We start from the raw sequence: 27893 nt of genomic DNA, 5'->3' as shown, positions 1-27893 counted from the left end.
AATGTCTATTTAGGTCTTCTGCCCATTTTTTCACTGGGTTGTTTCTTTTTTTAATATTGAACTGCATGAGCTGTTTGTATATTTTGGAGATTAGTCCTTTGTCCATTGATTCATTTGCAAACATTTTCTCCCATTCTGAGGGTTCTTTTTTCATCTTGTTTATAGTTTCCTTTGCTGTGCAAAAGCTTTTAAGTTTCATTAGGTCCCATTTGTTTATTTTTGGTTTCATTTCCATTTCTCCAGGAGGTGGGTCAAAAAGGATCTTGCTGTGATTTATGTCATAGAGTGTTCTGCCTATGTTTTCCTCTAAGAGTTTGATAGTGTCTGGCCTTACATTTAGGTCTTTAAACCACTCTGAGTTTATTTTTGTGTATGCTGTTAGGAAGTGTTCTAATTTCATTCTTTTACATGTAGCTGTCCAGTTTTCCCAGCACCACTTATTGAAGACACTGTCTTTTCTCCACTGTATATCCTTGCCTCCTCTGTGTCATAGATTAGTTGACTATAGGTGTGTGGGTTTATCTCTGGGCTTTCTATCCTGTTCCATTGATCTATGTTTCTGTTTTTGTGCCAGGACCATATTGTCTTGATTACTGTAGCTTTGTAGTATAGTCTAAAGTCAGGGAGTCTGATTCCTCCAGCTCCGTTTTTTTCCCTCAAGACTGCTTTGGTTATTTGGGGTCTTTTGTGTCTGCATACAAATTTTAAGATTTTTTGTTCTAGTTCTGTAAAAACTGCCATTGGTAATTTGATAGGGATTGCATTAAATCTGTAGATTGCTTTGGGTAGTATAGTCATTTTCACAATACTGATTCCTCCAATCCAAGAACATGGTGCATCTCTCCATCTGTTTGTGTCATCTTTGATTTCTTTCATCAGTGTCTTATAGTTTTCTGAGTACAGGTCTTTTACCTCCTTAGGTGGGTTTATTCCTAGGTATTTTATTCTTTTGGTTCCAATGGCGAATGGGATTGTTTCCTTAATTTCTCTTTCTGATCTTGCGTTGTTAGTATATAGGAATGCAAGAGATTTCTGTGGATTAATTTTGTATCCTGCTACTTTACCAAATTCATTGATTAGCTCTAGTAGTTTTCTGGTGGCATCTTTAGGATTCTCTATGTGTTTCTGGTGGCATCTTTAGGATTCTCTATGTGTAGTGTCATGTCATCTGCAAACAGCGACAGTTTTACTTCTTCTTTTCCAATTTGTATTCCTCTTCTTTTTCTTCTCTGATTGCCATGGCTAGGATTTCCAAAACTATGTTGAATAATAGTGGCCAGAGTGCACATCCTTATCTTATTCCTGATCTTAGAGGAAATGCTTTCAGTTTTTCACCATCGAGAAGGATGTTTGCTGTGGGTTTGTCGTATATGGCCTTTATTATGTTGAGGTAGGTTCCCTCTATGCCCACTTTCTGAGAGTTTTTATCATAAATGGGTGTCGAATTCTGTCAAAAGCTTTTCTGCATCTATTGAGATGATCACATGGTTTTTCTTCTTCAATTTGTTAATATGGTGTATCACACTGATTTGCATATATTGAAGAATCCTTGCATCCCTGGGATAAATCCCACTTGATCATGGTGTATGATCCTTTTAATGTGTTGTTGGATCCTGTTTGCTAGGATTTTGTTGAGGATTTTTGCATCTATATTCATCAGTGATATTGGTCTGTAACTTTCTCTTTTTGTAGTATCTCTGTCTGGTTTTGCTATCAGGGTGATGGTGGCCTCATAGAATGAGTTTGGGAGTGTTCCTTCCTCTGCAATTTTTTGGAAGAGTTTGAGAAGGATGGGCATTAGCTCTTCTCTAAATGTTTGATAGAATTCACCTGTGGAGCCATCTGGTCCTGGACTTTTGTTTGCTGGAAGATTTTTAATCACAGTTTCAATTTCATTACTTGTGATTGGTCTGTTCATATTTTCTGTTTCTTACTGGTTCAGTCTTGGAAGGTTACACCTTTCTAAGAATTTCTCTATTTCTTCCAGGTTGTCTATTTTATTGTCATAGAGTTGCTTGTAGTAGTCTCTTAGGATGCTTTGTATTTCTGCGGTGTCTGTTGTAACTTCTTTTTCAAACAAAACTTTCGGTTTTGTTTGTTCTTCTTTTTCTAGTTCCTTTAGGTGTTAAGTGGAGATTGTTTGAGATTTTTCTTCTTTCTTGAGGTTGGATTGTATTGCTATAAACTTCCCTCTTAGAACTGCTTTTGCTGCATCCCATAGGTTTTGGATCATTGTGTTTTTGTTATCATTTGCCTCTAGGTATTTTTTGATTTCCTCTTTGATTTCTTCAGTGATCTCTTCGTTATTTAGTAACATATTGTTTAGCCTCCATGTGTTTGTGTTTTTTACGTTTTTTTCCCCTGTAATTGATTTTTAATTTCATAGCACTGTAGTCAGAAAAGATGCTTGATATGATTTCAATTTTCCTAAATTTACCAAGGCTTGATTTGTGACCCAAGATGTGACCTATCCTGGAGAATATTCCGTGTGCACTTAAGAAAGTGTAATCTGCTGTTTTGGGATGGAATGTCCTATAAATACCAATTAAATATATCTGATCTATTGTGTCATTTAAAGCTTGTGTTTCCTTATTAATTTTCTGTCTGGATGATCTGTCCATTGGTGTGAGGTGATAAAGTCCCCCACTATTATTGTGTCACTGTCAATTTCCTCTTTTATAGCTGTTAGCAGTTGCCTTATGCATTGAGGTGCACCTATGTTGGGTGCATATATATTTATAATTGTTATATCTTCTTCTTGGATTGATCCCTTGATCATTATGTAGTGTCCTTCCTTGTCTCTTGTAACATTCTTTATTTGACAGCATATATATGGGTCCTGTTTTTGTATCCATTCAGCAAGCCTGTGTCTTTTGGTTGGAGCATTTAATCCATTCACATTTAAGGTAATTATCGATATGTATGTTCCTGTGACCATTCTCTTGTTTTGGGTTTGTTTTTTGTAGGTCTTTTTCTTCTCTTGTGTTTCCCACTTAGAGAAGTTCCTTTAGCATTTGCTGTAGAGCTGGTTTGGTGGTGCTGAAATCTCTTAGCTGCTGCTTATCTGTAAAGCTTTTGATTTCTCCTTCGAATCTGAATGAGATCCTTGCCGGGTAGAGTAATCTTGGTTTAGGTTCTTCCATCACTTTAAATATGTCACGCCACTCCCTTCTGGCTTACAGAGTTTCTGCTGAGAAATCAGCTGTTAACCTTATGGGAGTTCCCTTGTATGTTACTTGTCGTTTTTTTCCCTTGTTGCTTTTAATAATTTTTCTTTGGCTTTAATTTTTGTCAATTTGATTACTATGCGTCTTGGCGTGTTTCTCCTTGGGTTTTGCTTCCTGGACTTGGGTGGCTATTTCCTTTCCCACGTTAGGGAAGTTTTCAACTGTAATCTCTTCAAATACTTCTCAAGTCCTTTCTCCCTCTCTTCTCCTTCTGGAACCCCTATAATGCGAATGTTGGCATATTTAATTTTGTCCCAGAGGTCTCTTAGGCTGTCTTTTCATTCTTTTGTCTTTATTCTGTTTCATGGCAGTGAATTTCACCATTCCGTCTTCCAGGTCACTTATCCATTCTTCTGCCTCAGTTATTCTGCTACTGATTCCTTCCAGTGTATTTTTCCTTTCAATTATTGTATTGTTCATCTCTGTTTGTTTGTTCTTTAATTCTTCTAGGTCTTTGTTAAACATTTCTTGCATCTTCTTGATCTTTGCCTCCATTCTTTTTCCGAGGTCCTGGATCATCTTCACTATCATTATTCTCACTTCTTTTTCTGGAAGGTTGCCTATCTCCACTTCATTTAGTTGTTTTTCTGGGGTTTTATCTTGTTCCTTCATCTGATACATAGTCATCTGCCTTTTCATTTTGTCTGTCTTTCTGTGAAAGCAGTTTTCGTTCCACAGGCTGCAGGATTGTAGTTCTTCTTGCTCCTGCTGCCTGCCCTCTGGTGGACGAGGCTATCTAAGTAAGACCTTGTGCAAGCTTCCTGACGGGAGGGAGTCATGGTGGGTAGAGCTGGGTGTTGCTCTGGTGGGCAGAGCTCAGTAAAACTTTAATCTGATTGTTTGCAGATGGGTGGGGCTGAGTTCCCTCCCTGCTGGTTGTTTGGCCTGAGATGACCCAGCAATGGAGCCTACAGGCTCTTTGGTGGGGTTAATGGCAGACTCCAGGAGGGCTCATGCCAAGGAGTACTTCCCAGAACTTCTGCTGCCAGTGTCCTTGTCCCCACGGTGAGCCACAGCCGTCCCCCACCTCTGCAGGAGACCCTCCAACACCAGCAGGTGGGTCTGGTTCAGTCTCCTATGGGGGTCACTGCTCCTTCCCCCTGGGTCCTGACACACACACTATTTTGTGTGTGCTCTCCAAGAGTGCAGTCTCTGTTTCCCCCAGTCCTGTCGAAGTCCTGCAATCAAATCCCTCTAGCCTTCAAAGTCTGATTCTCTGGGAATTCCTCCTCCCGCTGCCGGACCCCCAGGTTGGGAAGCCTGACATGGGCCTCAGAACCTTCACTCCAGTGGGTGGACTTCTGTGGTGTAAGTGTTCTCCAGTTTGTGGGTCACCCACCCAGCAGTTATGGGATTTGATTTTATTGTGATAGCGCCTCTCCTACCATCTCACTGAACTTCTCCTTTGTCTTTGGATGTGGGGTATCTCTTTTGGTGAGTTCCAATGTCTTCCTGTCGATGATTGTTCAGCAGTTAGTTGTGATTCCGGTGCTCTCGCAAGAGGGAGTGAGCGTGCGTCCTTCTACTCCACCATCTTGAACCAATCCTCGATTTTTTTTCTAACAGAGGGTACAAAGTGTTTTCTTAATTTTCATCTCCTTAATAGGATCTCGCTCTCAGAGTACTGCTTTGTCTCTTGGAAGGTCACTTGTGTGAGCTTGGGTTGACTTAAAGCTATCACTGGTGAGTTCCAGTGTCTTCCTGTCAATGACTCTTCAGCAGTTAGTTGTGATTCCGGTGCTCTCGCAAGAGGGAGTGAGCGCACGTCCTTCTACTCCACCACCTTGAACCAATCTCTTACCACTGATACATTTTAATATGAAAACATGTACAAAATGCATATGAATATTCAATCCTCATCTACATATTTACCTGTATAACTTTTCAGTACTTTGGAATTCAGCAAATTAACCGTGAAGGTCTCCCTACGACCTCATGTCCATCTCAGCATGGAGAAAACCACCTCTGTATCACTAAACTGCTGTTAAAGCTCACGAGGAGCTAAGCCCCGACATGGATGTCACGTTTGAGACATCCCTGTTTGCAGCATGGTCAGATATCCAGCAAATAGTGTGTGTTCAGTAAGCAGTCGTTCACAATGACAGCAACGTTAGCAACAAAAGTGGACCCTTTGGTAGTCAACATCACTCAATAACCCAGAAAACTGGTCTCCAAGAGCTATTTTCTTAAACTTTTCCAAGCAGAAAGTAAATAAATATGAAAAATGTTAAAGGTTTAAGGTGAAAGTGAAGAGGAAATGAGACACTTATTTAGTTTGTGAACTTTCAATTTCAAATAATTCATCCTGCTTGTAAAATACAGTTTTTAGTTCTCCTCTAGAATGGAACCTTGAACAAAAGGAAAGATGGATTTCATATTCTGGTGTAGGTATGGAGAATGGTGCCAGAATCCATGAGCCTCTGATCCCAAAGGCTCTTCCAGACAGGTATTTCAACTTGTGACGAGTGCAATAACCAATCCAGAGTCTTTTCACGTCTGCATGCAGGGAATGATTATCCTAAGAGACATTAGCAATTATTTTCCAGCGTGATGTAAGCTGAGGCAGCAGCGCCAAGCCAGTGTCCTTGTCAAACACACCCCAGCCTCCTGGATTACTTCACTCACGTCACCCTGATTAGGATGCGCGCCGCGTGCTGCTAAATACAATCTGCCACCGAATGCCAAGCACTTCAGAACTAAATTAGGAAATATGTCCAAATACACAGAATGATGCTGAGAGCTGTAAGTGGGTCTCTCTCTTCCTTTATGAGGCATGAGACTCATCGTCAACATAATGCTCTTAAATGAGGCAATTCTATCTCCTAACCCTCCACCTCTGAGAGCAAAATTTAATTCAGGCAGCAAAAGAATTAATAAAGATGATTAGCATCATAAAACCGTTTTCATGGGTGGAAGTATTTTTGACAGATTCAGGAAGTATGAGACTAAAAACAAATTTTAAAGGGCTATTTGGGCACAAAGGGCCACATTAACAGAGTTGACACTGATCTTTGCCCTGCAACATGATGAAGAGATGAGGCCAGAGTAACTGCTATTCCATTTGTTTTCTTTTACAATCATATGTCACTTAGCAACGACTACCTTTAAGATCATTTATGCCACTGAAGTGTGAGAACCCAAGAATGCAACGTCAGCACTTAAGAGTCCATTTTCATCTAAAAGTAAAAGACCTTCAAAAGCAGCCCTTCTCACCATATACCCCTTGTCCAGAAAGACACAGGAATTGATGAAAAAGTACCAAACAATTTCCTGCCCAATCATTCCTGCCAGCAATAAGCATGGCCCTTAGGAGATCCCGCTAGAGAAGTAACAGGAGAGCAATGGGTTCCTCAACCCATTTCAGAAACCCTCAGCTCCCCAGAAGCCTCCAAGGACAGACCAGCTCAACATGACTCCACAGGTAAAGGAAAAAGTTGAAACCACCTAACTGCTTAAAGAATCAAGGGGGCTTCCCTGGTGGCACAGTGGTTAAGAATCTGCCTGCCAATGCAAGGGACACAGGTTCGAGCCCTGGCCCGGGAAGATCCCACATGCCACGGAGCAACTAAGCCCGTGCCCCACAACTACTGAGCTCTAGAGCCCGCAAGCCACAACTACTGAGCCCACATGCCACAACTACTGAAGCCTACACGCCTAGAGCCCATGCTCTGCAGCAAGAGAAGCCACGACAACGAGAAGCCCGCGCACCACAACAAAGAGTAGCCCCCGCTCACCCGAACTAGAGAAAGCCTGCACACAGCAATGAAGACCCAACACAGCCAATAAATAAATAAATAAATAAAATTAAAAAAAAAAAAAAAAAAAAGAATCAAGGATGGGTGGTGGTAGTACAATTTACTAAAAGGGAGGGGGAACAAATATGGAGGGGGAGAAATTAAGAGTTGTTTATTGGCAATGTTAAGTTTGAAAGGTCTATTAGGAATCCTTGTGAAAGGGAGAGGCTGTTTCTGAAGAGAGAGATTTGGAAGTCACTGATGTAGAGCTAGTAATTAAAGCCATGACTGGATGAAATCATCTAGGAAAAAAAATAGTTGAAATGAACCTAACTGTAGTAATCATCTAGGATGTTTGATTAAAATACAATTTCTACCCTCAGTGGAGATTTTCAATCAGAAGACTGGAATAGAGCCTAAGAATCATATTTGTAAGATGAACCCAAGTAATTCAGATGGATCAAGAGAAGCCACGACAATGAGAAGCCCGCGCACCACAACAAAGAGTAGCCCCCGCTCACCCGAACTAGAGAAAGCCTGCACACAGCAATGAAGACCCAACACAGCCAATAAATAAATAAATAAATAAAATTAAAAAAAAAAAAAAAAAAAAGAATCAAGGAACGTGGGTGCTGGACAGGAGACCAAAAGTCACACGTCCAACCCTCCTCATTTTACAAAAAAGAGGCAGGTGAGCCTACTGTCGTTAAAGAACCATGGGCCCTCCCTCAAATGGTAGCAAACAAGCCAAGAAGGGGCACGTATCAGTGTGTGTTGTAGCTCTGTCCACCCTAATAGTGGTCTGATAAGGCTGTCACAGTCCCACTGCACTGATTCTACGTGAAGCATGTGATTCTAGATGAGGTCATTCATCCTCAAAGCAGAGAGCTACAAAATAACTTAAATGAAGGCAGGACCAGACAGAGCTCTGTTTATTCCTTCTGGCCTCATTTTGTTGTGACCCTTCTGTAAAGCCTGTGAGAGGAAAGATGTTAAGGAACTGCTAAGAGAATGGGATGCACTGCCATCCTCCACTTTCCAAGGAACACCTACTGTAGAGGGCAACAGCTATCAAAATCATGAAGGCACAGCGCCCTCTGACCCAGCAAGTCTTTTGAGGAACTAATTTGAGGAACTAATTTGAGGAACTAATCCTACAAATACATTCATGTGGACCAAGTGTTGTTCACAATAGCAAAAGACTGGGAGCAAGCTAACAACCATCAACAGGGGGCAGGGTCGCAGAATTACTTAAGGTGCAATATCATAAAATTGCAAAAAATAAAAAAACCTACCAGGAAGTTCTTTATTATGTTATAAGAAATGATGAAATGATCTCTAAGAGATTCTGTTGCACAAAAAAGATGCAGGACAAAAAAGGAGTATTTTGCTATTTACATTTTTTAGAAAGAGGGGATTGAGCGCACGTATGGACAATTTGCTTACATATGCATAAAACATCTCTGGAAGGATGCGCAAGACACTGGCAACACTGATTTAGCTGCTCCAGGAAGAGAAACTGGGCGGCGGGTTGAAAAGAGTGGGAAGGAGTCATGCCACCGCACACCCTCCCTTTCATGTCTTCTGATTTCTGAATCAGGTGAACGCATTACCTAGTCAAAAAATACTTTCTTTTTTTTTTTTTAAGATGTTTAAAGATCTGCTCTTTTAAGAAAGAGTGCAAATAGATAATAGCCTTTTTTTTTCCTACAACTTTACTTGGCCAAAGAAAGAACATGCTGGCAAACCCAAGCGTGGCCCCTAATGTACCCGAGCACTAACGCTTTCTCTGAGCCTTCCTACCAGAGCTGGAAACGCCTGAACCAGCTCTATTCACAAGCCTTTTCTTAAGATTAAAGGGATAAATTTCGGCTAAGTTACTTGGTTTCACTTCCTTAGAAAACTAAGTATGTTTACTAACAGAGCTAAGTTACTTGACAAATACCCATCTGCTGAAATCTGTGCACAATGTTGTTTTAATGCTCCGATGCCAGGACACGACTGGTGCTCTGTAACTCTCTGTGATACATACATACAGGCTGGCTAGTAGATATGGGAATGGATGAGTCTGAACCATTATTACTGATGCTCAGACAGCCGTGGTGCCTATAAAATGCTAATGTGATCATCATATGGTGTAAAGACATTCTCCAAGTAAACAAAAGTAACACTGCTGAAATACTCCTACAGGTCAGGGAAATTTCAGTTCCTGACTAAAATTCTATTACCAACATTTGAACTTCATGTCTGCTTTTATCGCAGTTAATCAACAGTGGACTCTAGCTAACCCCCAGTTCTGTATCAGGTACGAAGGAAGATAAACCAGACTCTGTGTTCTCATAAAGCCTCCATCGGACTCCTAAACATACAGGCCCAGAGGCACAGACGCAAACCCTCACGTGGACACAGCTCCAGGCAAACTCTACTGCCCCCCGTCTCATACCAACCTAGTAAAACGTGCTGCCAGGCCGGATGGAGACTGACAGGACCAAAGCGTGGAGCTCACAAGCAAGGTGACACAGAGCCTGCACCTAAGACTTAAGAATTATGACAGTACATTATGGGATGGCAGGATGCTACTAACATCTCACAGAGCCACCCATTACATGGCTTAATTCACACAGAAATGCTGGTTTTTCTGAGGAAGAAGAAAATACATTAAACATAATCAGATAAAAGTCCTACCTCTGCAAAAATAAGCGAAGTTTCACAGTTAAAGCCTGGCTTCCCCCTCACGTTCAAGTGGGTGGCGTTCATGTTGGAAAAGCATCTCAATGCAGAGTTATCACCAGCACTACTAACAACAACCCATCCACCCACACAAGTGTTTGAAGGTTTGGTGGTGTACTCACTCACAAAATATTTGCATGACTAAATGCTACTGTCAGATTTCAAAGAGGTACTTAAACACATTCTTATAGCAAATTTACTTCCACTCTTAATTTTATGTTTTGTTTTGTTTTGTCTTGCGGTACATGGGCCTCTCACTGTTGCGGCCTCTCCCGTCGCGGAGCACAGGCTCCGGACGCGCAGGCTCAGCGGCCATGGCTCACGGGCCCAGCCGCTCCGCGGCATGTGGGATCTTCCCGGACCGGGGCACGAACCCGTGTCCCCCGCATCGGCAGGCGGACTCTCAACCTCTGCGCCACCAGGGAAGCCCCAGCTATTAGTATTTTTATTCATACCTTTTATATGTAAAAGGTATTAATCTTTCTCATTAATATTTTGTTTGGTTTTCCCAGAGATTTAAGAATGAGCTGTCCAAAAGTAACTTCAGAAATTCAGAAGTTCTGAAACTTTTTCCATATTTGGTGCTGAAGTTTTTACGTATTTGGTGCCAAAATCAGACCTGAATGATATGAGGCTATTTACAGAATTAAAGGGAAAAAAAGCCAATTAATATGACTTTGTAGGTTTGTCCACAGAAATATTTGTTTGTTTATTCACCATTATTGTCTTTCTAAAATGCAACAATTCTGAGTTCTAGACCACATCTAGACAACATGTAGTTGTAGGTTAGGGGCTGTGACCCTGTGGGCCCTCTGGCCCTCTCTTCAGAGAGCCCCGCTCGTCCCTGCGTCCTGTAGGCTGGGGCTTCAGGGACAAGCCAGCAACTCGAGGAGGAGGAGGTCCAGGAAGAGAAGCCGCCTGGCAATTAGGAACATATCTTATACTAGCTTGTCTTTCTCCATTTGGGGAAAGGAGGGTAGATTGTTGCTTTTGCCCTGTTAGTCTTTTTTCTTTAATTTTCAAAGGTTTATCTCTGGGTCTGCTTGTCGGCTTCTGGCTTTGTCTGTTCCTTTCCTGGCTGCTGGGTTGCTGTCTATTTACTCATGGTTCTGGGACTCATTTTGTTATTTGAAACTTGAAAATGACATAATTTACCAAGGGAGCGAATTTAGAATTACTATTTATTTTTCCATTTCCTCTTAAAATACATGTGGTTTGTAATTTATATGATTTACTGCTGAACTGGCCAAATACTGGAGTTGCCAGCCTATGGCATCGTTGCTAAAGGTGAGACATAGGTAAGACAACTATTATAGAAGACTACCACCTATGGGCAATCAGTTCCAAATAATAAACAATAAATATAGGACACTCCTAGCCTTTTTTTCAAGAGCTAGGAGACTGCCAGTGTAGTCAGGAGTAGAATGTTGTGCTTTAGAGTTTTCTGTTAATTTGTTAATTCTGCTACTTTGGCTCCACATAAATGCTAAGAACAACCCAACTTTTTTCTTTGGATAGTGAATTACAAAGGTGTTTGTTTCCGTTTTCCTTGGCTGCTGCGACCAAGAGCCCAGAACCTAGTGGCTTAAAACAACAAGCGTTTATTTGCTCACAGTTGTGCAGTTTGGGCTGGGCCACTGGCAGTTCTTCTGCTGGTTTCTCCAGAGGTCATTCATGTTCCTGTCACCATCTGGAGGCTTGACTGGGGCTGGAAGTCCAAGAGGACATCACTTATACGTCTGGTGCATCAGCTGAGGTGGTAGAACGGCGTGGGCTGGTGGTTCATCTCCACCCCCCCACCCCCACCCCCAGCCCACCCCAGTGTTCCTTCGGGTGGTAGCTAACCTTTTTATTTGTACACGGCTCGGGCATTGAGGAGGGAGCATTCTAAAGGACAAGCTCCCCTCTGCTGGCTGTGCCTCTGTTTGCATCACACTTGCTAATGCCCTGTTGGTTAAGGAAGTCACACAGCTGAGGGTTAGTGTGTGAGGGGAGCTCAGGGGACATGAATACAGGAAGGCATGGTTTATTAGGAGCCACCGATATTTTTTTTAGTGTCATTATAAACTTACACGTTTAAACATATTTGATGCGTTTTAATTCATTGCAATTTTGATTTTTATTGAAGCTTAAGTTGTCCCATCCTTATCTAGTAGGGGCCTCTTCTAGTTGGCTTGGCTGCCAAGTCATTTTGGCATGTCCTTGTCTGTCATGCTCCTGTAGAGCTTCCTTGCTCTTGGGTGTGACAAGATGGTATGTTCATCTTGTACATTTCCTGTCCCATTTTTCCAATAAATTTTGGTTTCCTTAGGTTAGAAATTTGTATTTCAGTACCATAATCTCAGAGCTGGAGATATTCACTGATACTGCATTGGCCATTTTTTCTAGGCCTTTTCAGAGGATACAGCCCGAATTGTATTATTATTTTTATATACATTTAGTGTTTATTTATATTCATATTTATCCCAGAAATTTGCCAGTTCCTTTGCATCTCAGACTTCCCATGATTATCATTTTTCTTTTGTCTGAAGCTCATCCTTTAGAATTTCCTTGTCTATATTATTTCTTTTGGGATGAACTTTCTTAGTTTCTGTCATCCTAATGTATTTTTATGTACTCTTGTTCTAGAAAGTACTAGGCATAGAGTTGTCTGACACTTATTTTCTCTCAGTGCATTGAAGCTGTGATTCCACATTTTTTGTTTTCTAGTATTGCTTTTGGGAAGTCAGTCTAATTGCTTCTCCTGTAGGGTGGTCTGTCTCCTCTCCCTGTCTGCTTTGAGAGCTTCTCTTTGCTTAGGGCTCTGCAGATTCTTTATTACATGTTTAGTGTAAATTTCTTTCTAGTCATTCTACTTGAGATTCAGTGGGCATCTAAAATTTAGGTATTGGCATCTTTCATAATTTCTGATAATTTCATAGCCATTACCTATTCAAATATTGCTTGTGTCCTATTCCCTCTTCTATATGAATCTTATTAAAACTGTGTTGGACCTTCTCACTCTGTTCTACAGGCTTTTCATACTTTGTGTGTGTGTGTGTGTGTGTGTGTGTGTGTGTGTGTGTGTGTGTATGGGGGGGTTTCCCCCTTTTTAAAAAAACTTTTATTGAAGTATAGTTGATTTACACTGTTGTGTTAGTTTCAAGTGTACAGCAAAGTGATTCAGATATATATATATATATATGTTCTTTTTGGTATTCTTTTCCTTTATGGGTTATTACAGGATATTGAATATAGTTCCCTGTCCTAACAGTAGGACCTTGTTATTTATCTTTTTGTTTGTTTGTTTAGAATGTTGAATTTTTAAAAAATTTGTATTGGGGTATAGTTGATTTACAATGTTGCATTAGTTTCAGGTGTATAGCAAAGTGAATCTGTTATACATATACATATATCCACTCTTTTTTAGATTCTATTTATCTATTTTATATATAGTGGTTTGTATCTGCTAATCCCAAACTCCTAATTTATCCCTCCCTCACCGCCTTTCCCCTGTGGTAACCGTAAGTTTGTTTTCTATGTCTGTGAGTTTGTTTCTGTTTTGTGAATAAGTTCATTTGTGAAGTATTTTAGATTATACATATAAGCGATAGCATATGATATTTGTGTTTATCTGATTTAGTTCACTTAGTATGATAATCTCTAATTGTATCCATGTTGCTGCAAATGGCATTATTTCATTGTTTCTTATGTCTGAGTAGTATTCCATTGTGTATATGTGCCACATCTTTATCCATTCATCTGTCGTTGGACATTTAGGTTGCTTCCATGTCTTGGCTATTGTACATAGTGCTGCTATGAACATAGGGGTGCATGTATCTTTTTGAATTAGAGTTTTCTCCAAATATATGCCCAGGAATCGGGTTGCTAGATCATATGGCAGATGTTGACAACTGCAAAAAGTTCAGGCTGGCTGTTCTATGGACTGCCTGTCGATCTGATCTTTCTCATAACTCTCCCAGGATTAAATTCAGATTACATTTGGGGAACAAGAACATTAGGAAGTTGAGCTGCGTTGAAAATGTGCTTTTTCTCCCTCTCTACTGTTCCCAGGGTTAGAGACAGATCATTTTCTGTGCAGCTCCTTCTTGGGGTGGTTTTACTTTGGGTAAACTTTACTCCGAGTCTGTAGCCCTCTGCAGGCACACCTTTCTGGAGGGACATCTCTTGGACTCCCCAGCTGGCCTGGGCCTTGGGCATTGTCTCCTGTCCTCAGGCCACTTGTGGCTGCAAACACCCACACTCCAGCGCCAGGCTTGGCAGTTCTTCCTCTGTTCACATAGCTGGGTTCCCAATTTCAGTGTGCGGTCAGAGTATTCTTCACTTTCATACCAGCTCATCCCTGTTTTTAAGAAGGTGTCCCCCCACCTGCCCATCTGCTTCCCCACTCCAAGCCTTTCCCATCATTTGTGGCGAGAGAGGAGCTTAGTAACCCGGGTCCACCACGTTGCTGGACATTTTCTCATGTGGGGTCTTTGTGTTGTTGCAGATGTCATTTCCTTGCTTGTTTCTTCCAGGGACATAACAGTTCCAGGTCCTAACCTTAACATTGAGCCATATGATAAAATGTTTTCGAGCACGTGAATTGCACAAAATCATGAGTCTGAATGGCACAACCTGACAGTTCTGAAAGAAATAGAAAAGGTAACTGAGCATCTGATATCAAGGATAGCCATTTTCAGTGATAAATCATTATACACAGTAGGTGGATAGGATTAAGTTCACCTCAGAATTGAAGGTAATTCTGGAAATTTATAGGTTAGCAAGCTTTGTGTTAAGAGAGGGAAAGAAGTAGGGTCTATGCGAATGCATAATGGCCTGCTTCTACTTTGTTGGCACAGAAAGTTCCAGTAGATAAAAAGTGGTTAAGCACAGATGAGTGGTGAATGCAATTTGATTAAACTCAAACATTTCTGAGGGAAGTGAGTCACTGCGGAGATGGAATCACCTCCAGCTTTGATTTAAACCATGGGAAACAGTATCAAGAGAAAGAGAAAATGGCCAGCATGTCAAAAACCCCACAGCTCTTCTTGTTACGTGAGGACAAGCACCAGACATGAGGGCGCCCTAGGATCACCGGAGACCAATGCCCCTAGTCATCTTTGACTTGAAGCCTGAAGAGGGCAGTTGGAGTAGCAAAGCTTGTCCCCATGCCATGACCATGTTAGGTGCCGCTTGCCGGGATGTCCATTCACTGACCCTGTGCCAGTGAGTATGTGGGGGCTTGGCAGGTAGCAGTGGGAAGTTTGAGTAAAGTAGAATTTGGGGGCAGAGAGTAGCTAGGTAAGTGCAACTAAATTCAGGGTAGCACGTGCAGGGGGCCTTTGTCAGTCCTTGGGCACCTGCGTGACTGCTGGAACCAGGGCCTCGGAGGGCCTCTGGCTTAGTCTCCTCGTGTGTCCTACGAAGATTGGAGGCCCGGGAAGGTGGGGGGCTCACCTTGGGAAGCACAGAACCAGGACCGGATGTCTGGGTTTACAGGCTGGTAGTCTCTACATAACACCACCTCGTGTAACTTAATTACAGCCAACGCTGTAGGAAGATTTTTATTTTATTAATCAGCTTAAGGTAGACCTTGACACCCCCAAGCAGTAAGAAGACAACAGGCTTAGGTTCCAACAGCCAGAGCCGGGGACTGATGTCTGCGGGCCTAGCGTGGTCAGAGGCTGCCCCTGGGTGTCAGGGAAGAAGATGTTTCGTATGTGTTCTTCTTTTGCTTGTTTATTGTGACGGGAGTTCGTTGTGAGAAGCTCTAATTGTGATAAGAAAATAAGCATTTTCTTACCGTTAGCAATAAATATACCTCTTTCTCTCTTAGCTGTCATCTTTTTATTTATTTATTTATTTATTTATTTTCAGCTGCGTTGGGTCTTCGTTGCTGTGCAAGGGCTTTCTCTAGTTGCGGAGAGTGGGGGCTACTCTTCGTTGCAGTGCGTGGGCTTCTCACTGCTGTGGCTTTTCTTGTTGTGGAGCATGGTTTCTAGACGCGCAGGCTTCAGTAGTGGCACGTGGGTATAGCTGCTCCACGGCATGTGGGATCTTTCCAGACCAGGGCTCGAACCCGTGTCCCCTGCATTGGCAGGCAGATTCTTAACCACTGCACCACCGGCACGTGGGATCTTCCCGGACCGGGGGACGAACCCGCGTCCCCTGCATCGGCAGGCGGACTCCCAACCACTGCGCCACCAGGGAAGCCCAACATATGGAGTTCTTAATTCATTCTCTTATTTGTCTATTTATGCAACAAATAATTTTTGTCTAGTTTTGCTAAAATATAATTGACACAGAACATTATATAAGCTTAAGGAGTACAACAGAATCATTTGATATATGTATATACTGTGAAATGATTACCACAATAAGTTTAGTTAACATCACCTCACATAGTTACAAACGTCCTTTTCCTTATAATGAGAACTTTTAAGATCTATTCTCTCAGCAACTTTCAAATATACAATACAGTATTATTAACTATAGTCATCATGCTGTACATTACATCCCCAGAACTTATTTATTTTATAACTGGAAGTTTGTACCTTTTGACCACCTTCAACCAATTCCTCTACCCCTGGCAACCACAACTCTGATCTGTTTCTATGAGGTTTTTCTTTTTCTTAAGATTCCACATATAAGTGAGATCATACAGCATTTGTTTTTCTTCTCCTATCTCACTTAGCATAATGCCCTCAAGATCCATCTATGTTGTTGCAAATAGCAGACGAACGCGTGTCCCCCGCATCGGCAGGCAGACTCTCAACCACTGCACCACCAGGGAAGCCCTCCTCTCTTAATTTTAAAACACCAATGAAAATTACCGGCTAACAAGTTATTAGAGGGACTACAAACTTTTTTAAATGAATTTTCATCAAATTAACATAAGAATCAGCTAATTCTTATAATTAATGCTTTTTAATTGGGTCGGAAATATTGAGAGGCATCCAAAAAACTGCCTACTTACATCAACACCTAAAGGATGCTCCCAGTCTAATCTTGTGCTGAGCTATCCCTTTAACTGGTTTCTCAAATATATCCACTGCAATTGTATCACTACAGAAATAGATCCACTCAGGTAAGTCAGAGAAATAGGACCTGTTAGATGAAAAGTTTATTAAAAATATGAAAAATGTAAACCAGGCCAGGATTAAATAAACTATCACCTCACTACACTGAGAACTCGAGAAATAAGTGCGATAACTGAAACTTGAAAGCATGATGGATGAAAAATTAGAAAGCAAACAGTCTCTCTCCTCTCATCAAATAAGCTCACCAGGGATCAGAAAAGAAAGTGTTTTCAAAGGCCAAGAAAGGAAACTGCCTTAGGAAACCAACTGCTGTCCCTTTCCCCCCACTTCCTGGGAAGACAAAACACAGGAATTATATCATCACAGACTTTCCAGCTAAGATATGCTGAATATGCTCCAGCAAAGCAGGCCAACTTGAGCACAAAGGGATCTCTTCTCCCAGTGAGACTAAACTAAGCCACATGTATTTTCTACGGCTTTGTCTATCTTCCTGGTTGAAGAATATATAATTGGAATCCATGTGGCAAAACCAGTGAACACCTAGACAGGTGAGATTTGACCTTACAGGTGACTGCATAGGAGAAACAAGGTGTAAAAATCACAACCAGAGGCCAGACTCAAACTCTGAGTGCTAGAAAGAACAGGAAGCACGCAGTGATCGTTAACTCTCCAACGCCAGGTACTATGCTTAACGCTTTACACATATGTTTTCATTTAATCCTACAGTTCTGTGAAGTAGGTACCATTATGAACTCCCTTTTACAAATGAGGGAACTGAGGCATAATGAGGGTTAAGCAACCTGTTTAAGGTCACACAGGGTAGCAGGTGGTAGGCCTGCAGCTGGAACGCAGACGGTGTGCATCCAGAGACTGGCTCTTTTCCAGTTCACAACACTGCTACGTGAAAAGGGCCTCCTTCCTTGGGAGAAGGACGTCGTCAGAGGAGCTGCTGGCTCAGAGAAGTTCCTTCCCAGGGTTACACCCACTGCCAGCAGGGTCAAGACCCAGCAAACTGGAGGAAAAGCAAAACAAAACGAACCTTTATCCCTCTCCCCCGATTCCACTGGAAGAGAAAGAGTTCTGTAAGTCCGCTTTAAGGCTAAGTACTTGGCCTGCAGTCAGGATGGTAAAATACTAAGTAGTGATAAAATTGAGTCATCATGCAAAGAGTTTCAACTAAAAACTTGTCTCCTTGTTTCTGGCTGAAAGAGTATTAGAGGCACTTTTACAAACTGTGGATAAGAATGTAAATTTTGATGCCACCTTTTTAGAAGGCAACTTGGCAATGTCCATCAACCCTCTGACCAAGCAACATAATTGCTAGCAATTTATCCTAGAGATTTACAAGTTGCAACACGCACTGTAGCACTGTCTATAACAGCCCAAACAGAAAGCAACCTAAATGCCCACTAGTGAGGAGACTGGTTAAGCAGACTACGGGTTGTAAGCATCGCTGGAATTCTAGGGAGAGGGAGCGCACATGGAATGCTCTCCAGGGTACATTACTGAATAAAAACGTTGGGCACAGAACAGTATGTACACTATGATCTCATTTCAACAAAGGTATGTTTTTTAGTGTATAAATGTACCTATATATGCCTTAAAATTTTCTAGATGGATACCTAAAAACTGTTAATAGTTTCTTTTGTGGAGTAGGGCTGGGGGAAGGGAAGAGAAAGAAAACAATTACTTATCATATTATATCATTTTGAACTACCTGAATTTTTTTTAACCAGGCTGATATATATTGCCTGAACACATCTTTTAAAAATATATTAGAGATCTTTAATTTTTAAATTGCCTTAAAAAAAATAAAATCCATGTTCTTTTTTGTTAATTGCACATCTTGCTATTTTCGTACCTTGTTTCCTTCGTACACCCATCCCAGACTCTTCACACCAAAAGCAGCCTGGTTGGCGGAGACATCTAGACATGTGACAGGCTGCCCGTAGACATAATGGAGGGTTCTGGCAGAGTCTTCAGCTTTTAGCAGGTATACCAGATCTCCAGCAGTGGCTACTGCCACAGGATACCTTCCAGTATCTGGAACTATTTCAAGGTAGTCAACCTGTTAAAGAATAAGAGTCATTTTAATCCTTCAGGTCTCACCTACAATTCATCCTGACTTGCTCAAAAATACGCAATTCCTCCTACACATCAATGAGAAGACCAGCAACCCAACAGAAAAAGACGGGCCAAGGGCCAGTTCACAGGAAGTGAAACACAGTTCCTACACAAATGAAAAGATGCTCATCGTAAAAGAAACACAACACACTCTTAACAAGAGAAATAAAAGGTAAAAATTCACCAAGATAGCATTTTCATCTGTCATATCAGTAAAGATCAATTAGTCTGATAAGACATTGGGCTGGAAGTGGAGGGGGGACAACCACATTTGTGGATCCCATTAAGGTTGGTGGGATGTAATCTGGTCCAAAATCTGGGAACAATTAACACAATGTCAGATGTGCATATGCTCTGACACAGCAAGTCACTTCTAGGAATTTATTTACAAATAAACTCACATTTATGCAAAACGACTATGTACAACATTGTTTGCTGTAGCACTATTTGGTCATAGCTAAAAACTAGAAAACCCTAAACACGCCTTACTAAGGGACTAAGTAAATAACTTAACAGTACATCCATGTATCGGAATACCACGTGGTCACAGAAAAAAGCAGGAAGACAACCTTTATAAACTCATACAAACGGAGTCACCTCTAAGATAAATTGGGAGGAAAATAACAAGGTAACAGGATTCACAGGGTGCTGCTGTGTGTAAAGGTGGAGCAGAGGAAGCCTGTGACACGCTTGTCTTGTACGTGCACAAATCTAACTAACAACGGCTGCCCTCAGGGAGGGAAATGAGTTGTGGGACAGGGTGGAAGGGAGATTCTCACTGTAAACCTTATCGTGTCTTTTAAATTCTGAACCACGAGGCTAGAATAACTCTTCAAAAATAGAAGTTAGTTTTTATTTTTTCACAAGAAACTGAATAAATAACATAAAATTCACTCAGTTCCAAATTAGCCAAAGTCACATTTTAACATTTGTGCAAATAGCAAAAATGTGTTGCTAAAAGGTTAAAAGCACCCGAGTTATCTACTTTCTCCTGGTTTCAGTGCCATCCTAGGGTAGGAGGCCACTGCAAGCATTCTTATGCCACACAGTCCTCCGGCTGCATTACTGCTAGTACTTTCTCTAATCTGCATGGGTATGAGGAGCTGCCTTTAAGAATAATCTGCTTTCCTATGTTCGTAAGTGGCATGCTTCCCCCGAGTGCAGTTTACATCGGGTTTTCACCTCCCTGAGTAAATTCTGAGAGTACAAAAGCAGAAGGCAAGCAGAAGGTAAGCCACCTATGTAATTATGAAAATCCACGGTCCCTGACAAGAAGCCAAACGAGTTCAAAGGCCTGAATCCTGAGAACTGTCCAGAAGCGCTTGAGAGAGTAAACGTCTGGGTGGCTCTGCTAACCCTAAGCACCCACAGTGTGAGTGGCGGTCCCACATCCCCAGCCGAGGGCCCATCGCGAAGGACAGCTGTTCTAGGCCAGTATTACAAACCTGCGAACACTGCCACTGTGATTCAGGGAGCCTATCTGAGGAAGACAAAGATGGCCCAGCAACCCGGGCCAGGGGCTGCCTCTTCCAGAGACAGTACATTGTGTGGCCAGCCCTCATCCAGGGTGAGAAACAATACATAAAGAGCGTTATAACACAGGCCTCCAGCAATGGCTGCTTCATTCCTCTCTCCCCCATCCTAAAAATCACTTCTTGCTTTCCTAAAATCAACATCCTCAGTCTAGCCATTTAATTCACCTTCATGCTGGATGTGTGATAGACCAAGAGGCTCAGACTGACTGCGGTTGTGCCATTTTCTGGGAACTGTAAACTACTTCAGAAAGCTTCCGGTCGGTGCCAGGATGCCACCTTATTGCCAAGGCCGGATTTGCACTTTCTGACGGGACTCACGTCTCAAGTAATCGTCTGAGTTCATATAGCTATTGTTGATCTACAGTGTTCTTTAGGCAGAAACCAAATAACAAGCACTATGTAGTTTTGAGAACAGACAGAAGTATGGTACTTTCACATTTTTCTAATAAAACCCCAAGAGAAGAAGACAGCATCAGGCAGTTTTGAGAACACTACACTAGAACCGCAGAGGCTGAGCATTAAAGGGACAAGCAGCTGACAGAGGTGAAGCGGTGATGCCATGGCTTTTTAGTTATTCATGTCTAACAAGATTTTCACCAGGAGTAAAGGGAGAGAAATAGGATTTGTTCCAGGTCAGGCCGTCAATTCATTATTCAGCGTTGGCTTTTCTGTTCACTCCCCCACCACTGCCAAAATCAGGTTTGCTTTAAATTAAATCCAAATTCAGCACAGACAGATTTCAGCTCTTCCTTCTTACCACCAAATCATCTCCCACCATGCAAACGTTGAGGCTCATGTACAAGTGAACTCAGAAACAGGCTCTATGTAATGAACTAGTAAGGTTAACTGAGCCTCACACATGACGTCATGGAACACGGCTACCCGATTAACACTGACTTGAATCTATACTCACTCAAGATTTACCCTTAATGCCAGGTGAGAAAATCTTCGGATGGAGAAAGCGTAGGATGGAAACTTTCTTTCCCACATAGCCTGCGATGGTACCACTGAACTCACCTTCACTTATGTATCAGGCCAGATCCTGATCTCAGATTTCCAGGTGTGAACGTCCTGTTAATGAGAAGGAGGCTGAGGACCACATGATGAGAAACTGCAGTCCCGATGTCAGCCTTGAGGTCACAATCACAACTTCTTATCAGGGGCAAGTCAATTCACTGCTCTAAGACTTTATTGGCTTCTTGGTAAATGAGGAAAATAAAACTACTTATTTTGCAAGGCTGTTGTGAGATTTATGGACATGAGGCCCACAGAAAACCCTGAGTGAATGGGCACTGCCAACATCATTACTATCTGTTTATATCAGACCCAGAGATTCTAAGAATGAAAAATAAAATGACCAGACTAAAAGCTCACCAGTTTCTGAACTTCAAATTCTGCAGCTATTTGCCAATATCCCTCCTCATTGGGGCATAACATTACGACATCAAAAGCAGAAGCTGTGGCAACAGTTGCATCTTCCTGGCTGAGGGCTAGTGCTTGTATTCTTGCATCATGCTCAAAACGATGAATAGGATACCTTCCAGTCCTTAGATCCCAAATATTAAGAAATCCTATGTAGAAAAAAAATTCAGGTAACAATTTTAAATTCATTTAGTATGCACAATTATAAAATAATCATGCAACATAAAGAAAATTTTAAAGATAAATAAATCTGCATCACATATAACAGAGAGCCTATTTCCTTAATATATAAAGAGCTTTCTAAGATTCAATAAGAAAAAAGCAACTGAAAAGTGAGCAAAGGACATGAGTGTGCTATGATGTTCACAGAAAAAGAAATGCAGTTGACAAATAAACATTTTAAAAATATAAAAATTCACTCAATTAGAAAAATACAAATAAAAACTAAAATAGGATACTACTTTTCACCAATCAAATTGACAAAGACAAAAAATTTCATAAAACATTTTGTTTTTGAGGATATGGGGAAACAGGCTTTCTCTTAAATTGTTCATAGGAATGTGAACTATTTCACCTAACTCTGGAGGCAATTTGATAATATCTACCAAATCACAAATGTATATAGGATAGTTACTACATTTTTAATTATGTCAAAAGATTGGAAGCTATCTAAATGTCCACCAATAGAGAAATACTTAAATAATGGTATCTCCATAGTTTGGAATTTAAATAAAATGAGCAATTAAAAGAGTCAGCCTTATACATGAGCTATATAAAATGATCAGCAAAATATACTATTAAATGAAAAAAGGACAGAATAGTGGTATAGTATGCTATGTTACTTTTGCATTTTAAAAAATGTACACGCACACATACACATAAATGTATACACAGACTATCCTGGAAGGATACTTAAGAAACTTAACAATGAAAAAGAAATTGTTAAGAATTGTTAAGGCCTCTAAGGAAAGAAACCAGGGAAAAGGGACAAGAGTAGGAGAGAAATTTACTGTAACATCCCCTTGTATATTCTGAAAAATTTCCCCAAAATTATCCTTGCCAAAAAGATAAATTTTTTTAAAATGCTTTTATGAGAGAGATCTAAGAAGAATGGGAGGACATAATTGCTGAGTAGTTTTAACACATGGAGTTCTTTTTTTTTTTTTTTTTTTTTTTTTGTGGTACGCGGGCCTCTCACTGTTGTGACTTCTCCCGTTGGGGAGCACAGGCTCCGGACGCGCAGGCTCAGTGGCCATGGCTCACGGGCCCAGCCGCTCCGCGGCACGTGGGATCTTCCCGGACCGGGGGACGAACCCGCGTCCCCTGCATCGGCAGGCGGACTCCCAACCACTGCGCCACCAGGGAAGCCCAACATATGGAGTTCTTAATTCATTCTCTTATTTGTCTATTTATGCAACAAATAATTTTTTTCTAGTTTTGTTAAAATATAATTGACACAGAACATTATATAAGCTTAAGGAGTACAACAGAATCATTTGATATATGTATATACTGTGAAATGATTACCACAATAAGTTTAGTTAACATCACCTCACATAGTTACAAACGTCCTTTTCCTTATAATGAGAACTTTTAAGATCTATTCTCTCAGCAACTTTCAAATATACAATACAGTATTATTAACTATAGTCATCATGCTGTACATTACATCCCCAGAACTTATTTATTTTATAACTGGAAGTTTGTACCTTTTGACCACCTTCAACCAATTCCTCTACCCCTGGCAACCACAACTCTGATCTGTTTCTATGAGGTTTTTCTTTTTCTTAAGATTCCACATATAAGTGAGATCATACAGCATTTGTTTTTCTTCTCCTATCTCACTTAGCATAATGCCCTCAAGATCCATCTATGTTGTTGCAAATAGCAGGATTTCCTCCCTTGTTATGGCCGAGTAGTGTTCCACTGTACACATACACCACATCTTCTTTATCCACTCATCTGTCGATGGACACTTAGGCTGTTTCCATGTCTTGGCTATTGTGAGTGAACACGAGGGTGCAGATATCTCTTCAACATAGTGATTTCATTTCTTTCAGATATATACCCAGAAGTCAAATTGCTGGATCACGTGGTAGCTCTACTGTTAACTTTCTGAGGGAACTCCACGCTGTTCTCCACGGCGGCTGCACCAATTTACATGTCCACTAACACCGCATGAGGGTTCCCTTTTCTCCGCATCCTCACCATTTGCTATCTCTTGTCTTTGATGATAGCCATTCTAAGAGGTGAAGTGACATGCAAGAAATTATTATTGAGCACTTTTTATATGCCAGGCACTGACCTAGACACTAGCAACATTTGAGAACAGCCATTAACCTACATTCTAAGAGGTTCTTATAAGTATTTTACATCCCTCCTCACCACCACCTTCTTTTAGCCACAGTTAGCAGAGGTGTTCTATTTTGCATAGTCTAAAACACGAGCTCGACTATCCCAGACTTGTTAAAAAAAAAAACCACGATTTAGGGAATTCCCTGGCAGTCCAGTGGTTAGGACTCCACGCTCCCATCGCCGGGGGCCCAGGTTCAATCCCTGGTCGGGGAACTAAGATCCTGCAAGATGCGTGGATGGAGCAGCCAAAAAAAAAACAAACAAAAAAACACCACCACGATTTACGCACATACTGTAGACCATTCTCCCCAGCCCCGTGAATGCTGCTCCCCAGATGACTCCCTCTTACACATGCTGGCCGTGTCTCCACCCTTCTCAAACTGCCTACGGCAACGATATCCCAGTGTAGACCCTGCACAAGCAGCATCAGCAGCACTTGGGGGCTTATTAGAAATGCAGGTTCTCGGGCAGCAAACTCTGGGACGTATGCCCAAGTTTGAGAACCAGTTGTCTGCAGGAACTTACACTTTTCTATCAGGAATATAAACTTTTCTGTATTTGGAGGGCCACTTATTCTTTTCTTGCCAAATAATTTGAATTCCCTGGCAGTCCAGTGGTTAGGACTCCACGCTCCCATCGCCGGGGGCCCGGGTTCAATCCCTGGTCGGGGAACTAAGATCCTGCAAGATGCATGGATGGAGCAGCCAAAAAAAAAACAAACAAAAAAACACCACCACGATTTACGCACATACTGTAGACCCTTCTCCCCAGCCCCGTGAATGCTGCTCCCCAGATGACTCCCTCTTACACACGCTGGCCGTGTCGCCACCCTTCTCAAACTGCCTACGGCAACGATATCCCAGTGTAGACCCTGCACAAGCAGCATCAGCAGCACTTGGGGGCTTATTAGAAATGCAGGTTCTCGGGCAGCAAACTCTGGGACGTATGCCCAAGTTTGAGAACCAGTTGTCTGCAGGAACTTACACTTTTCTATCAGGAATATAAACTTTTCTGTATTTGGAGGGCCACTTATTCTTTTCTTGCCAAATAATTTCTTTTTACCACTCCCATCCACTAAGCTACCTTTTAACCCACAAAGATTTATTCAAGAAAATAATTACTTTCTGCATCATGCTGGATAATGTCCTGTTCCAATTCCAACTGATTTTATTTTTCAAAAATCACTGAAAATAACTGTGTGCAGATAACACAGTCTGTGGTTGTCTGAGTTCAAATCCAGCTCCGCTGCTTGCTAGATGAAGGCCTTGGGCAAGTTACTTAAAGCTGAGAGCCTGTCTTTTCATCTGTAAAACTGAAGGTAACATTACCCATTACACAGGACCGTTGGGCAGATTAAAGGAGATAAACCACACAAAATATTGGAGACAGACCAAGCATTTCTACATTTTTATGTATTCTATAGTGCCTGCCATGCTATAGAGCATACTTAATCTATTAACGACACTAATTTCCTCTCTATCGCCTATCCGTAGACCCAGTCCTATTTCCTACAACTTTCTAAAATAAAGCTTTCACTTCTCATCTTTTTGCAATCCCTCTTCCCATTTTTCTTGTCTTGTACTTTGTCCTTAAACGGTAAATGCTTTGAACTTAGGATCTTACTATAAGGTATCATTCATCACTAAATAAATACAGCGAGTCAGAAGAAAACAATACTTGTGGGTTGCTTTGCAAGCCTTTCAAACCGTCAGTAGGCTAAGTAGGTGATTACAAACAAAAGCAGAGCTTTCTTCAAGTTAAATGTTGCTTCAGATGTAAAACACAGTGCACTCTTCTAAGAATTATGATAAACTGGGGGGATAAGCAGATTGCAAAAGGCTCCACAACACATTCCTCTGGCAAATATTTTAGCTAATTCTTTCCATTTTGACTCAGAAGCAGATACACTGCAAAAAATGTCAATGACTCTACACATTAAATAGGAGACAGGCACATTCCAGGATGTACCTCTTCCAAATAGGCCTGCACTGCATTTGTTTGCAGACATTACAATAAAACAGTAAAGCAACCACTATTGCATGAAGCCTCTGAGTGTTCAATCACTTGTCTCCTCTCCTTCAGCGCTAACTTCCATCCTGGGAAGAGCATCATTATCTTCCTTTGACAAAACAGAAGAAACAGAAGCTCTGAGTGGTTCAACAACTGGTCCAAAGCCACTTGGTACGTGAGGCAGCTGGGCTGGAAGTTAGCTAGAAAGTGCAGGATGAGCGGCTGCACTTACAAGTGCATAAAGTAACCATGAGCTCCATGAGTAATCGACATAAACTAACCTGTGTTCTGCCAAGTGTGGAAGTTATTCAACCGCAGCTCACTCGAAGCACACATGGAGTTTATCTATAAACACACTTTTCATTACTAATCCAGTACTGGTTTCGTTGGCATCATTTCCCCAACAGAACTGTATGCAACAAAATACCCTTTACCACAAGGTTGCAGAGTTATTCTAAGAAGGGTCTTTTCAGAAACTATATTCTAGGTGCCATCCATTTAATGGTCACATCCTTCTCTTCTGAATGCCTGTTGTGTCACGATCTTTGTCCGTTTTCTCTACTGCAGCTATTAAGTGTATAACTCGGCCAGATCCTCACTTGTCATCAGTTCCACTATCGTTTGCACAGTCCTCCAAGATCACTTTTAGGTGCATTAACATTCAGGATTGTTGTGTCCTCTTGATGAAGTGACCCTGTATTCCATGAAATGTCCCTCTTTGTGTTATGTTCTTTGCTCTGAAATTCACTTTGATATTGATATAGTCACTCCAACTTTCTTTCCATTAGTGCTAGCATGCTATGTGTTTTTCTGTCCTTTCACTTTGCGTTGTGTCTTTATATCTAAAGTGGGTTTCTTGGATGGCATTTAACTCATCTTGCTTTTAACTGGGGTATTTAGACTACTTATCTTTAATGTGATTATTGGTAAGGATGGGTTTAATCTACCACTTTGCCGCTTGTTTTCTATTTGTCCCATTTGTTCTTTGCTCCCTTTCCCCTTCTTTTTCTGCCTTCTTTTGGACTGAGTATTTGGATTAATTATGTGTTTATTTCATTTTAATTCCTTTGTTGGTTTATCAGCCAAAACTCTTTGTGTTTATTTTAGTTGTTGCTTTAGGTTTTTAGCATACATCCGTAACTACCAGTCTACCTTCAAGCGATATTACACCACTTCACATACAGTGAAGCAGCGTACTTCCATTTCCTCCCTCCCAGCCTCTCTGCCATTGTTGCCACACTTTTTATTTCTACTGTATGTTATAAACCCCACATACATTGTTATTATTTTTGCATAAGCAGGCAATTGTCTTTTAAAGAGAAATAACAAAAAAAGCCATTTACGTTTACCCATGTAATGACCACTTCTACTGCTCTTCCCCTTACCACTTTTAACATTATTAAATCCTGCAGCTTTTGCAAGATGTGCAATTTAACTTTGCAACTGTGTGGTTGGATATTTGACCCCAAGACACATGGGCAAGGTGAGCAGGAACAGACACAGCAGTTAACAGGATGGATGCCTGAGTGAAGCTAATTTTATAAAAGGTCATTTTATTATTTAATATAGTTATATCATGCTACTTTTACAACCTCAAAACTGCAGGGGTGGGCTTCCCTGGTGGCGCAGTGGTTGAGAATCCGCCTGCCGGTGCAGGGGACACGGGTTCGTGCCCCGGTCCGGGAAGATCCCACATGCCGTGGAGCGGCTGGGCCCGTGAGCCATGGCCGCTGG

At 41.4% G+C, this 27893-nt stretch overlaps 1 protein-coding gene across 1 annotated transcript in view; it reads right to left on the bottom strand.

Annotated features, from left to right (window-relative positions):
- FBXW8 (F-box and WD repeat domain containing 8) overlaps nt 1-27893 on the bottom strand; it is a 125497-nt gene that overhangs the window by 34128 nt on the left and 63476 nt on the right. Inside the window, exons 6-7 of the mRNA XM_024121090.2 lie at nt 21747-21943; nt 18575-18781 (exon numbers count right to left, since the gene is read on the bottom strand). Coding sequence (XP_023976858.1) covers nt 18575-18781; nt 21747-21943 — 404 coding nt within the window. The remainder of the gene's footprint in view (nt 1-18574; nt 18782-21746; nt 21944-27893) is intronic.

This window comes from Physeter macrocephalus, chromosome 19, assembly GCF_002837175.3.
Source record: "Physeter macrocephalus isolate SW-GA chromosome 19, ASM283717v5, whole genome shotgun sequence".
Classification (NCBI taxonomy): Eukaryota; Metazoa; Chordata; class Mammalia; order Artiodactyla; family Physeteridae; genus Physeter; species Physeter macrocephalus.
The sequence above is the reverse complement of the archived record's forward strand: the minus strand, read 5'-3'. Positions and strand labels throughout refer to the sequence as shown.